Source organism: Rhipicephalus microplus, chromosome 7 (assembly GCF_043290135.1).
Source record: "Rhipicephalus microplus isolate Deutch F79 chromosome 7, USDA_Rmic, whole genome shotgun sequence".
NCBI lineage: Eukaryota > Metazoa > Arthropoda > Arachnida > Ixodida > Ixodidae > Rhipicephalus > Rhipicephalus microplus.
Window position 1 is genome coordinate 88,010,899 of NC_134706.1, and position 13,271 is coordinate 88,024,169.

The 13,271-nt window shown below is 43.3% G+C and overlaps 1 protein-coding gene across 1 annotated transcript in view; it reads left to right on the top strand.

The window, feature by feature from the left end:
• The window catches only part of LOC119180074 (N-fatty-acyl-amino acid synthase/hydrolase PM20D1), a 51,419-nt gene that overhangs the window by 20,740 nt on the left and 17,408 nt on the right, over window positions 1-13,271 (top strand). The window contains exons 6-8 of the mRNA XM_037431216.2: window positions 852-927; window positions 5,034-5,095; window positions 8,445-8,523. Coding sequence (XP_037287113.1) covers window positions 852-927; window positions 5,034-5,095; window positions 8,445-8,523 — 217 coding nt within the window. The remainder of the gene's footprint in view (window positions 1-851; window positions 928-5,033; window positions 5,096-8,444; window positions 8,524-13,271) is intronic.

The following is a 13,271-nucleotide window of genomic DNA, read 5'->3' on the forward strand; positions in this document are numbered from 1 at the left end:
TTCAGGGAAGGTTAGACATAGAGGCTTTGGAAGTAGTAATAGTTTGCCAGTGTAGACCCACTTCGTGCGATGACACACCAAATTGGCAAAAAGTATGACACAGTTAATATGTAGGGCATTCACAAAAAATAGTTTGCCCATTTTACAAAAGTAGCGGCCTCCAGTCCCTCCTAGCTACTGAAAAGTGTAGCAAGGCGAGGCACTCGGGACAGGGTTGGTGCTTACAGGCAGCAATTAGGAATGTTGGTAAGACTCTCTTGAGTGTGCAAGAGGCTGGCAACAATTACAACAGGCTGGCAACCCAATTCCTTCTTATGAAACTCGAATTGTATTGGTGTATGGCCGTACAACCATATCTTGGTGGAGACGGAATGCTGGAGGCTCATTTGCTTGGGTTTATTTGCCTATTAAAGATCTACTGGCAGTCGAAGTTTTTGATTGGCCTCAACTACAGCGTCTCCCAAAATCATATTGGGGCTTCAGGACGTGAAAACTCGACAATTATGGTCATTATATTCCACGACATTGACTAAAGGCCGGCAAATCTTTTTATGTGCTATAGTCGTAGCATGTTTCCTCCACACCTAACAATAGAAGAAAGTTCGGAGGACTTGGGCCCTACCACATACTCAATGCTTGCATACCACTACAAAAATCTGGGATGACGATACTGTCGAACAACTTTAGCCTCGTGTTTGCATAATCAATTTAGTAACCCTTCAAGTTGTTAGTACTTCATAATGTGCCTTTTCTCCTATTTCGTTGTGGTTCTTCCCGTCGTTCTAGCCTTGTTGCCTTTTAAGCCGTCCTTGTATCAGTTTCATTTCAATGGACGCCCCTGTGCTGTGCAGCTTCCATGGCCAGTGCCAGCCTGCCCAGCTTAGTCGTTCCGTGGTGGCCGAGATGCTGACTGCTTTGGCTCCTGAGGTGGGTTCTTCCCAACGTTTAGAAGTCGCTTGAAGCTGTCACACGCAGTCTGAACCTGAAGTGGCGTACATTACAGGGAAGGACAATCGAGCAAATACCCGGCACTGTCTTAACCAGTGATGAAAAATGTGTAAACTTGTGCTCCAGCACGTCCTTGCTTTACAAATTTTCATCAGAACATGCCATCTTCCCCTGACTGCGGCCCTTTTTTTTTATCTCTTAGCCTGTGTTATTTTAACATTTATTAATAAATAATAAGATCTCAAGTATGAAATTAACTATGAGAATGGGTGCAATTTGTGCTGTACTAGTACAATATTAAGTAACTGTTACCGTAGCTTTGAACTGTGCTGAAGTTTTTGTAAAGTTTACGTGTTTTCACATGTTACGTACAAGACTCATGTTATGACTTTTTCATACTCCTATGATGCTTATGAGCTTTTTGATATCACCAAGGTGAGATCTGCAATCTACAGGCATTGTCATTGTCATTGGACAGGAAAATATTGAAGCGAAACATTGCAGCAGTAGTTTGGGAAGCTGGAAGTTAAACGGTGATAGAGAAGAACTTAGGATCTGTGTAGGTGACTGCAAAATAAACCGTGAAAGGTTAACAACCTGAGACAATATGATTACAGCATGGTATAGGTAACAGTAGTCTCCTATTCACTAGTCTTCAGCATTACTATCACCGTCAATTTGGCTTATGTTTGTATTCAAGTCTTTTCACAGATATGTCAACGATGCGCTGCATCATACTCATATTTATTGATCCAAGGCTGGAGTTAAGGGAAAGAGGGTGGAGAAGTGCCGCGACCTTCCTCTGCAAACTTTCTCAGGGGAAGTCCTCGATTAAGATATCTCCTGCGAGTCGCGTATTTCATTAAAATGTCCTTACTAGATTGAAACCATTGATAACTGATATTTGCAGGAGCAAGATATAACGGTGTACTGTGGGGCATCGATTATGGGAGGTATTGGCGTTGAAGAGCATTGATAGCAATACTAAAGAAGCTAATTTTATGCTAACTGTCTGATCAGCCACTTCACTGAGACTCGGACCGGGCCGTGAGTCTGAGCCTGAGTGAGTCCGGGTGAGTAATGTTTTGACGAGTCTAAGTCTAAGTGGGTACAGTTGAGGAAAATTTTCACGAGTCTGAGTTCAAGTGAGTTCGGTTGAGATGATTAATGGTGAGTCTAAGTTCGAGGAAGTCCTAAGTGCAAAAGATACTTCATCAGTGAGTCGTTTGAGTGAGCTCCACCTTTGATTGCCGAGCTATGAACAGGACTGATATGTGGTCTAGTTTCATTATTAAGGCTGCACTAGCGGGCAATATTATGAACAAAATCGAGCCAATCACTCGCAGCCTCCCACAGTAGCAGAATAGGTGTCTGGCTGTACAAAGCATCATCAATAATGGCAAGTTACTCTGCACGTTACGGAGAGAATTTGCATTCTCTGCGCGCTTTCGGTTATTGTGAGCTCACTGGGAGAGGCATTAATGTATCATTGTAGAAACGATTGCAGCAGCTATGAAAATGTAAGACAGTGCGAACTCATCATAGTAAAGTAGTATCGGAACGCAAGTTACCGTATTTACTCGATTCTACCGCGCCCTCGATTGTAACGCGCACCCGATTTCCACCGCGAAAAAAAAAAAAAAAAACGTAAGACATCGATTGCAACGCGCACCCATTTTTTCTCGCTGGCCCGCATGATCACACCACTCGAAAAAACGACTTTTTTCGGGAGCGTCTTCCATTTAAATATGAGGTACGGGCGAAGCTTTTGCCCATCTGACGTGTAACAGAGCATTGCCGTCACTGTAGTTTTACCGTGGACCGATGTCGGCACACGAACTTGCTTCTCCCCCTTCTTCTCGACGGTTGTGGTGCCAGGCATGTCGAAGTTAAGAGGCGTCTGATCGGCATTCCCGATTTGCCCAAGCAGGTAGTCGTTGTTGCGCCGCAAGTTTAGGACGAACCTCTGAAAACTGTGAAGCTTTTCATCGTACTCCTCCGCAAAACTTTTCGAATATGCATGTTCCCCTTCGGAGGGAAAAGCCTTTCCTCTTCATAAAGTTAGTTAGCCAGCACCTGCTCGCTTTAAACTGGCTCCGCATTAGACCTTTTTCTAAGACTAATTGCATAGCCCGCACTTGGAGCAGTTCTGCCGTCACGGGCCGCTGTGCTGCTCGCTGCTAAAGCACATACTCGCCGAGCAGCTCTTTAATTTGCGGAAACCGACCCTGCTGTGGTCCACTGAAGCCTTTGCGTAAAGCTTTACTGTCGAAAATCTTCTGCTTTTGTTTCCGCCGGTCCCGCACGCACGTTTCAGGAACTCCGAACGACCGCGATGCGGCCCGATTTCCGTCCGTTTCTGCACACGCCATGACTTTTCTTTTATTAAAAGCGGCATCGTGGTGCACTCGAGTTTTTGGAGTCGGCCATTCCACGCCGTCGATGCTAATGCACTACTAGATGACGAACTCCTCAGCACACGTACGAAGTGCCGCACATGAGAAACACATAGGCAGAAATGGACGATGCGCCGTGCCGACGCACGTAGGGGGCGGCTATTTTAGATTTGCCGATGGCAATAGATTGGCCGTAATTTTTTTGTTCGTACTCGATTCTAACGCGCATGCGATTTATGAACTCGCTTAACCGGAAAAAAGGTGCGTGTTAGATTCGAGTAATTACGGTAGTTTGTTATATGCTTTTCGTGGTAACCGAAAGGGTGAGCTTCAACTTTAGCAAGTGAGCAATCAGGCTTGCAAAAATTTTTAGATACAAAAGCACTTTATTAGGCTTTGTATGCACTACAAATGGCATAATTCTTACCTGTCTCCTTACGACATTTCAAACGTCTGCTCATTCAGTTAAATGAAGTGTGATAATTAATTCTCTCTCTTGTTTATTTTGTCTTTAGTGCTACATTACAAGTTTTCAACTAGTTCCAAACCAAATACTGTATTAGCTTGAATGTAACCTGAGTGTTTTCCTGGATTTAGGGGACCTGAAGTCAACCCTCACATTACAATCGAATACTGAAAATTGAAGTCGTCTAGAAAGTGATATGATGAACATGAATATTTTATTTTTCTTCTGTCTAGACATAATGAACAATCACCCCTCGCAATGCAGTTGTGGTTGCGTGCATTACAATTAAGTGAATACAGTATTGCTTTGTTTGGCGGGTGCATGGCTGGTGCAAAAGCCTGGCTGTGGTATCTCCCACACACAGTCGTACAGTGCATGAGTGACGTCCCCTACTGGTAGTATGAGTAATTGCTGCTATGACAGGTTTAGGCGAATCAGGTGTCAGGCTAGATGAACAAAGGATGCTTTCTTACTATGTAAGCAATAATGCATAAAAGTCACATAGAGGAACAGTCTGCTCTGTGTAGAAAGCAAATAGTGAGACCTAATCTTTTCGTCGATTGCCGGCTGAGGGGTTCCTTGAGGTGACGGTGACGGCTGGCGCAAGAGAGGCAGTCTTGCTGTCCGGTCGGCTGTTTCGTTCACTTCTCACGTTTCCGTTCCGACCCCTCCGGTAAGGGCTGTTTCCCTAGCTGGGGAAGTGTACCCATTCTCTAGAGCAGGGAAGTGGGAAGTAGCATGAATTGACTACGGTGTTGAAGGTGTTCTCAGAAAAGGGGCTGCGGTGTCTATTTGAGAGACCGGTTTGTTTACGTGGCCAGGCTGTAATTGCAATGTTGTTAAGGAAAGGAACAAATGAATACATGTGCTCTCCCACATGTTGCAGCCAATTTCATCCTAAAAAAGAATAAATGTCTCTGAAATAAAGCATGACCAGGCAAAGTTCATAGTTAGTTTGTTATCGCCGATAATTCGCCGCACCGGTGTTTGTGATAACGAGGTTCAACTGTACATCAGCACATGCTTCTTGTGCTGGATTGCAAGGGAGTCGAAGTGCGTAGTTTATGTCTTGTAACGAAACTTTCTTCTCTACAAGAAGTACAAACAGATATTTCATTCTACGATTGGCAATCTAAATAGCATCGGCATTCTTTTTTTTTTTAATGTGTGTAGCGCAACCCAGCTTTGCTCTATGGCTCTTGAGGTCAGCTGGTTCTTTGCAGGTGCCGTTCCACTTCCGACTAGCTCTGGCCAACATCTGGCTCCTTGGACCTGCCATTGGCTGGTGAGCTCTTGACTGACCTCATCATAGGGGGCTAACCAGCATTTAAAAACATATTCAGTGCTATGAATGAATGAACGAATGAATGATCTTTATTGCACTCATACGAGGGGGTAAGACAAATGACACCACAGTGCGATAACTTCAACAATTTAATTTTTCAGAAGACATCAACCTTCGAAGTGTGGTTGCACACCATTGTATGATGCATGCAATGTTCTACTGAAGCACAAAGATTAAGACGTGCAGTAGACTAATAAAGTTCAAACTATCTGTTGCAATGAGGACATGTGTGTTAGTGCCCCATCAGTTGGTCTTTTAGATAAGGATATAGCTTTTCTCATTGGCATGTGATTGGACTCGTGTGGTGCCACTGCGCATGGATAACTAGGTTCATGTTTCCTGAAAATGAGGTTGTTGTAGTTAGCGCATTGAGGTGTTGTCTCTCCTGCATGCATCCTGGTCTTCTAGTGCCCACTATGTTTTCGATTACAGTTTACCAACATGCCCTAGAAATGGCACGACTTACGGGTACCGCCTCTTTTATAACAGAACGAGAACAGTCAGTGCCTCTGTAATAGACGATGCACGACTCGACTGCTGCTACCATTAAATTGTAGAAGGTTAATGTCTGCATCATGAATACTTATTCAACGAGTTAATAGAAAGGGTAAAGAATAACATTTGATGTTCTAAGAGGACTTGAAGCAAATAAGTCATTTGGTCAAATAGTTTTGTATTGAATGGCTTGAGTAGTGTATATCGTATGTTATGTGGAAAAATTAGCATTTTTCTCATGACCCAACTAACTTGCATTATAGTTTGAAAGCATGGGGGAAGGTGTGTGCTAACATCACTTTTTTGCTTCAAAATGAAGGGGAAGCAACTTTGTACTATCGTAGTAGTGAAGTTTGAATAGCAGTATAAGCTGGTTTTTATTAGCAATGAAATGCAGTAGGCTTTAAAATTGAGTACCGTATTTACTCGATTCTACCGCGCCCTCGATTGTAACGCGCACCCGATTTCCACAGCAAAAAAAAAAAAAAAAAGTAAGACATCGATTGCAACGCGCACCCATTTTTCTCGCTGGCCCGCACGATCACACCACTCGAAAAAACGACTCCTTTCGGGAGCGTCTTCCATTTAAATCTGATGTACGCGCGAAGCTTGTGCCCATCTGACGTGTAACAGAGCATTGCCGTCACTGTAATTTTACCGTGGACCGATGTAAGCACGCGAACTTGCTTCGCCCCCTTCTCGACGGTTGTGGTGCCAGGCATGTCGAAGTAAAGAGGCGTCTGATCGGCATTCCTGATTTGCCCAAGCAGGTAGCCGTTGTTGCGCCGCAAGTTTAGGACGAACCTCTGAAAACTGTGAAGCTTTTCATCGTACTCCTCCGGAAACTTTTCGCATATGCACGTTCCCCTTCGGAGGGAAAAGCCTTTCCTCTTCATAAAGCTAGTTAGCCAGCACCTGCTCGCTGAAAGCTGGCTCCGCATTAGACCTTTTTCTAAGACTAATTGCATAGCCCGCACTTGGAGCAGTTCTGTCGTCACGGGCCGCTGTGCCGCTCGCTGCTCAAGCACATACTCGCCGAGCAGCTCTTTAATTTGCGGAAACCGACCCTGCTGTGGTCCACTAAAACCTTTGCGTGAAGCTTTGCTGTCGACAATCTTCTGCTTTTGTTTCCGCCGGTCCCGCACGCACGTTTCGGGAACTCCGAACGACCGCGATGCGGCCCGATTTCCGTCCGTTTCTGCACACGTGATCACTTTTCTTTTAAAAGCGGCATCGTGGTGCACTCGAGTTTTTGGAGTCGGCCCTTACACGCCGTCGATGCTAATGCACTACTAGATGACGAACTCCTCAGCACACGTACGAAGTGCCGCACATGAGAAGCACATAGGCAGAAATGGCCAACGCGTCATGCCGACGCACGTAGGAGGCGGCCATTTTGGATTTGCCGATGGCAATAGATTTACCGTAATTTTTTCGTTCGTACTCGATTCTAACGCGCATGCGATTTATGAACTCGCTTAACCGGAAAAAAGGTGCGCGTTAGATTCGAGTAATTACGGTATACTTAGTGCATATGTGTCTACATAGCAAGCTTATAACTTAAATAACTTATTTATTATGGTGAAGGCATTTGTGAATTTACTTTAACATGTCGCTTTGCGCCTCTGCAGATTTCGTCTGTGTAGGTGATTTTGCACCATAGTACTCTCATGGTGCAGCGAAATGACCCTTGCAGGGGGGCTACATGCTGTTTATCAGATCAGTTCATTTTCAAAACCTTGAAATTTCAAACGATTTGAATTCACATTGAAGTGAATTTGCAGACTTGTATTTGTTTGAATATTTGAAGCACTAGAATATTCGCCTGCACCTACGAATGATCTATTATAAAAATTTTCATTTATTATGATTTCTTGCATATACTAATGCAGGTATTTTCGTATAAAATGCAACTTCATCATGAGGTCTGGCTGCGTGTACTTTCAGACAGAGGTGTGAAAGCAATAAAACTTGTTACATTACTATGGAAGTCCAGGACTAGGCTTTCCGCACACTGTTTTATAGAAACTGGACCTAATCGTAGACTCTCAGTAAACGTAAATCTGTTAATGGAACTACTGCTTAATCAGAACTATTGCCTCGGCAACGCTTCGTTTTGGGCTTGCATTCTGAACCCACGTTCACCTGTCTCTAAATGGAATTCCTGTTAAATGGAACATATTTTCCTGGCCCCTTCAGGATTCGTTTACTGAGAGTCTAATGTAAATAAATAGGACCTGGTATGTGATGCATAGTGCAACTAACTAGAGTTACTTTCTTTGTAAAACATTGCAAGTGCTTCGAAAGCAGAGCGCAAACATTTTTTCCTGGCGGAACAGCCTATGGTATTTCAGAATCATGAAATGCTCGAATGGCTAACACGAATTTGCCCAAGGACAAGTGCCGAAGAGCTATGAAAAGAAAAAGAGTGTATTTTTTGCCGGTATCTTTTCTTCTTTCTATATCACTGCAGCAACCATCTCTTCGTACAAATCTGTGGTGTATCCAGAGGTCCGTGATTGCAATAGCGTATTCTTTAAGGACGAGGTGTGCATTTGCCTTTTTAAGGGGCCATAATTGTTTCTGAGCTAAACCGCGGTCAAGTTCTTTACAGTGCCGCATTGCTTTGCTGGAAGCATTGCTGAAACCGATTAATTTTTTGTATGCCACTGTCTAGCATGTGTATTGTTTAGGGTGTGCCAAAGCAGGATTGCTTGCCTATGGTGGTTAAGCAGATATTCTCTGGGGAACACCATATTACAGTGATGGTAATAAAAAGCAATTTAATGTGCAGGTTCATGTCTCAGAGCCAGCAGATGGACCCCATGATTCGCACCACTACCACAGTCACTCGCATCATGGGCGGTGTCAAGGTAGATTTCAAACCAAATTTTCAAAGTGATGCTGTTGTACAGAGTAAATACAGTCGAACCCACTTATAGCGATCCCAGCTGTAACAACCTATTAGTGATAAAGACCATATTTTGGTGCACCTATGATTTTCCCATGCTACCCATAAAAACTGTGTCCACATATAGCGAACATTTTCAAAGCCTCTTGTCTAGTGGCTAAGGTACTCGGCTGCTGAACCGCAAGCCGCAGGATAGAATCCCGAGTGTGGTGACTGCATTTTCAAAGGAGGCGAAAATGCTGTAGGCCCGTGTGCTCAAATTTGGGTGCACGATAAAAAACCCCAGGAGGTCTGAATTTTTAGAGTCCTCCACCACGGTGTCTCTTATAATCATATGGTGGTTTTGGGACATTAAACCCCACATATCAATCAATCAAATCATTTCAAAGCCTCCAAATGTAACAACAACACTCACAACACTTCCGACATTGTTGAGGTAAAAATATGGCAGATACAAACCGAAAAAAGGTTAAAAAATGTATTCTAAATTATCTGAGAGGCGTGCACTCACGCGTGCCAAACTGCAGTTTACTTGCTACTTGCAGAGAGCACCGCAAGCAGATATTTGATGCTGCGAGCGAGGTCGCTCACTTTCCGGCATTTCTTCACCGGCAGAGTGGTAGTGAGGGAAAAAAGAAAAAGGAGAGAAGATAAAGACTTGTGGTCAGTTTTCACATGAAAAACTTTTGCGACGCCGTTCTCCATAGCTACGACCACCGCCGGCTAATTGAAACAATGCCTTCAAATGCAAAAAGCCACTAAATGCAAAAAGTGATAGCTTTTTGTTGTTGAAAAGTTCTCTGTGACGCTTAACTCGCCGCCTTCACCATGTGCAGGGAAGGGTGTTCTGCCTTTCGGTAATGGCAGTGACTGGTTGATGAGTGATAACAACTACCGCCAAGTTATGAAGGCAAAGGTGAAGAAATTTACCTAGAAATGGACATAAAATTCTGTTGCAGAGAAAGCTGGCTCGATAGTTTCAGAAAAAGGACCATAAAATCCGAAGACTTCTATTGTAGATAACAGGACTTGAAGGACAAATACAGTAAAATCTCGGAATAACGAACTTCAGGTGTCTGCGGCAATTCGTTCATTACTTTGAAAGTTCGTTATAGTGAAACCCTAAACATTAACCATAAATACTTATTTTCCGCCGACCAAAATTGCTTACCTTGACAAGGGTGGTTCCTTGAACTCGTTTTTCATAATAAAAAACAAATACGCAAGTGAGGACCAATATATACACGTTTCCTTTAAGAAGTATATGTTTCTTTTTTTTTTTGATGCGTGCAGCACAAACTTTGCAACGCAAAGGCCTCCAGCTCATCCACATTCTACACTTTTTCCGTAGCAAAAGCTGCTTCCACTTTTTTGTCGCTAGCAGAGATGAACTCATCGTAGTAGCACTGCAGCGCGAGCGCCGGCTTGCTTTGCGGGCGCTATAAGTAATCACCAAAAAGATGAACATGACCGACAAGGTCTCCTCAGAGCACCTATACCCCTTTAGCCTCCTAGACCACATGTAGAAGTGACAAAGATAAGAAAAACCTGAAGCGTCGCGGCTATCATCGCCTGCTCTGAAGAAAAGAAAGTGCTAAAAAAGGAAATTTCTCGCCTTTTGTTTTCTGCTGCCTCGCTGTCTCAGGTTTTCTGCGCCCATGCTTCCTGCTTCGCAACTCCCACTCTGCCTCTGCTTCGCTGACCTTGCCTCTGCGCTTGTAAACATGCAGCGTCGGCATTTCAATGGCATTGTTAGTATAATGCAGAAATAAATTAGCACTCGTTATTTTTAAAAGTTTGGTATTCTGAAATAGGTAGTAGTGAAATAACTTTACATTGCAACTATTAGCAGTCGGTGGAGGATTTTTCAAACGTTTGTTAATCTGAAAAGTTCATTAAAGTGGTGTTCGTTCTACCGAGATTTTACTGTACACCTGGAGATGAATCCCGACACTGCTGTTTATTGCAGGGCAGAAAACAACCTCGCATGCCACGTGCCATTCCTCACTCTTCTCTTCCTCTAGCGCATGCAATGTCCACTGTTTTCAACTAAGGCATTAACCCATTTTTCAATCTGTCATTGCTGAGGCTGCTGTCCTAGACAAAACAACTTGCAGCAATAAGAGACTGACTAACCTAAAACATATTCTCCCAGGCAACATATACTGCTTCCACAAAAGCTGGTGTCGCCTGCACATGTGGCAAGCATAGTGGAGTGAGAGTCACTATACTTGTTAGTGTGAATATGTCGGTAAACTGAATCTGCTAGTCATTGGTCAATCAAAATCACTGCACTGTTTCAAGCATGCTAAAACTAGGCTTGTGTAAATAGGGAATTTTAGGATCGAAGCAAGTTCGAAAGGAATAGTGATATTGATTGAATAATTTTGAATCGAATTCGAAGAGTATAATGGACATATAAAGAAAAATGGGCATATTTATTATGACCCTACTAACCTGCACAATTTTGGCAGTTTTATTTCAATTCTTACAAAATTTAAACCAGCCCTCTATGCAAATGCTTTTTTTTTCTCGTTCAAAAAAAATCGAAAGAACTGTTTGTAGTAGCAAGATTTTACTTTTGGTAGGATGTGTATGATAGTAACATGTAAAATACGTAACATTTAAAATTTATTATACTTAGAGCATATAAGCCATCGCTACTAGCTTTTAAGCTTTAAAAAAAATGAATCGATTTGAGAGTAATGTGTTCATTTCAAGGGGTCCTGCAATACTTTTTCAAGTAGTCGTGGAATGGATTCACTAAAAAAGCTTATTGCCTCATGAATTTGCCGCAAAAATGGTTAGAATCTGTCTAGAACGTACAAGGAGAGTTGCAAAGATTTGTCGCACGCTGCTATTGCATTCTTTCTTCTTGTCTCGACGAAAGCGCTGGTAGAGAGACACGGTGTGGGAAAAAAAAGAACATCATGCGTGCCTCTTTCTTAGTGCGCTTTTTAAACTTTTTTTTCTTTTCTTCGAATAATCGGCTTTTCAGGGCGATCTACACGTACGCGTGGACTAGTGGCGGCTTCCCGCGACGTCTCCAGAAAAGACTGAGCGTGCCATGCTCAAATCACCCAATGGCTGATACAACAGCTGTAATGAGTGATTTTTGAGCTTGTGGGGTCATTTCCGAAGAAAGCAATTTTTGTATGACTTAGAGAAGTTATTGCGAATCGTAGGCCGCGTGCTGCACTATGATATTTGGCTCGTGTTTTCTCGGCAGCCACAAGCACTCATCGGCAGCGTTTTCTGCCCGTGCTCCGTAAGTGTTGCGGGGCCCCTTCAAACTTGAAGGAAGCCTTCGCGGCAGAGGGTATTTCCCCAGGAACATTGTTTTCACGCTTTAGCACTTCTGCCATGCAGTTAAGCCACCTTTACAAGCATTTACAGTAAAACTTTGATACTACGTTCCCCGGTTTCGCGACAACCTGCATTTTGCAATGAATCAGTTTGGTCCCAGCAAAATCCCTAGAAAAACAATGTATTAAAAACCTTCGTTATACGATGCAGTTTTACGCCGACCCTGCATCTTAGAACGACTTTCAGATTTTGTTGGAAAGAAAAACCGTCTTTACTCGAATCACATGTCACCCAAATATTCACGAGGGCAAAATATGAACTTCGCGCCCCAAAGAGGATTACAAGAAAAGTAGTCATCTTCATCGAATGAAAAATTTATTCTCCCAGAAGTTCATGCACTTCTACATACACCTTAATCACATGCATACGTATCCAGGGTCATTACCTAGTCAAGCTCTATCAACATAGAATAGGTTTAGCTGACCAAAAAGCTGATATTTTCACATTTTCAGTCCGCGCAAACATTTCCTGGTCGACTTACGTCCGATCTCCTGGCTGTGTCACACTCGCAGTTTTTGGTTTGCGCACGCATGAGGGCACGAGCACCTGCTTTTGCCGTGCAAAGTTACAGTCGACTCTCATTAAACGAAACCTGAAGGGACCGGGAAAATGTGTTCCATTTTAACAGGAGTTCTGTTTACTGAGAGGTGAAGTGGATTGCAGCATTCAAGTATGAAACCAATCATATCAGAGGAAGTTGTTCCATTTAAGCGGCAGTTCTGTTTAACAGATTTTCATTCACTGGGAGTCTACTGTACTTTCACTTGATGTCAACGCTCATAAAAACAGCAGGGCACCACTAGGTAGTTGTGCTTCACAAGGCAACAAATTACAACGCATACAGCTCAGTCGCGCACGAATGCATCGTACATAAACTCATTGTCCATCGCCATAATGCGATAGCGATGACACTGCGTCTCACTCTTCTGATGAGAAACTCACAGCACCACAATTTCGGTTTCGTTTTCACGCGCAGGCAATTTTCGGACCCTATTTATCGATAGAAAGATGCGCGTTGGATTTGATTTTTTTTAAGGCGGAGAATGAAGATTCGCTCGAACCTCCTTCAAGTGATTATTGCTGTCATTAGCTATCACTGGCAACAATAACTTAATCTACCCTCATTGCAGAGGCAGAAGGTCGTGCCGTGGGCTTGTTCAGGCAGTCTGTACCCGTCTTTCGGGCAAATCGGAGTGTCGAGGTCTATATTCTTAGTTTTTCAATTATACAACACCCGAGTTATACGATGGTTTTGCGTGGTCCCCTAAAGGTTGTAGAATCGGGGTTCCACTGTACATGCGAACTAATATACATCTATTCACTGAATGCGAATACTTCAAAATT